At 44.7% G+C, this 861-nt stretch overlaps 1 protein-coding gene across 1 annotated transcript in view; it reads right to left on the reverse strand.

Annotated features, from left to right (window-relative positions):
* Positions 1-92: 92 nt before the first annotated feature.
* Positions 93-861, reverse strand: part of ALKBH3 (alkB, alkylation repair homolog 3 (E. coli)) — a gene marked incomplete at its 5' end in the record, with an annotated part of 17,241 nt that continues 16,472 nt past the window's right edge. Inside the window, 1 exon segment of the mRNA XM_009076960.1 lies at positions 93-185. Within this exon segment, the coding sequence (XP_009075208.1) occupies positions 93-185 (93 nt within the window).

The raw sequence follows: 861 nt of genomic DNA on the forward strand, positions 1-861 counted from the left end.
CTCTGCTCCTGTAAGGCTTCCTTTAAATTTGCAGCAATCTGAGGCTCTGGATCTGCTGTGGGTGTCTATTCAACAATGTCCAAAGTGCCTCTTCACTTCCAAACTCCACCAGATTCTGGGTAAATCATCCGAAAGGTCAAGTTTATCCGTGCATCTCTAGAATGATATTCCTTAGGCACTCGGTGCTGTAAGTGGCATTAGGGGAAAAAAAAAAGGCAAGAAAAAGAAAACATGAGGCTGTGCATTTAAAACACAGGTAACCAAACAATGAGTAGAACCTCCATTTCTTGTGATGGCTTCTTATTTGCATTTCTAAATGTTTAGGTAAGGCCAAAAAATCAGATTATGACTGCTCAGGACACTGAAAACAAAAGAGTTTTGTAGGTTATTGTAGATTTGTTAAATTGAGTTACAACTTTTTGATATTCCAAGTTCCTACACTGATTTTGCTCTTTCTGCTGCAACCTACAACCTTCATTGCTCAACACCTGAGCTGATCCATAGAATCACAGAATCAACCAGGTTGGAAAAGACCTCCAAGATCATCAAGTCCAACCCTACTGTGGTTACTAGACCATGGCACTAAATGCCACATCCAGTCTCACCTTAGAAAACCTCCAGGGATAGTGAATCCACCACCTCCCTGGGCAGCCCATTCCAATGCCTGATTACCCTCTCTGTAAAAAATCTCTTCCTAATATCCAACCTAACCCTCCCCTGGCAGAGCTTGAGTCTGTGCCCTCTTGTCCTGCTGCTGGTTGCCTGGGAGAAGAGACCAACCCCCACCTGACTCCAACCTCCTGTCAGGGAGTTGCAGAGGGTGAGAAGGTCTCCCCTGAGCCTCCTCTTCTCCAGGCTCAA

Source organism: Acanthisitta chloris, unplaced genomic scaffold (genome assembly GCF_000695815.1).
Source record: "Acanthisitta chloris isolate BGI_N310 unplaced genomic scaffold, ASM69581v1 scaffold5516, whole genome shotgun sequence".
In the NCBI taxonomy this organism is placed as follows: Eukaryota; Metazoa; Chordata; class Aves; order Passeriformes; family Acanthisittidae; genus Acanthisitta; species Acanthisitta chloris.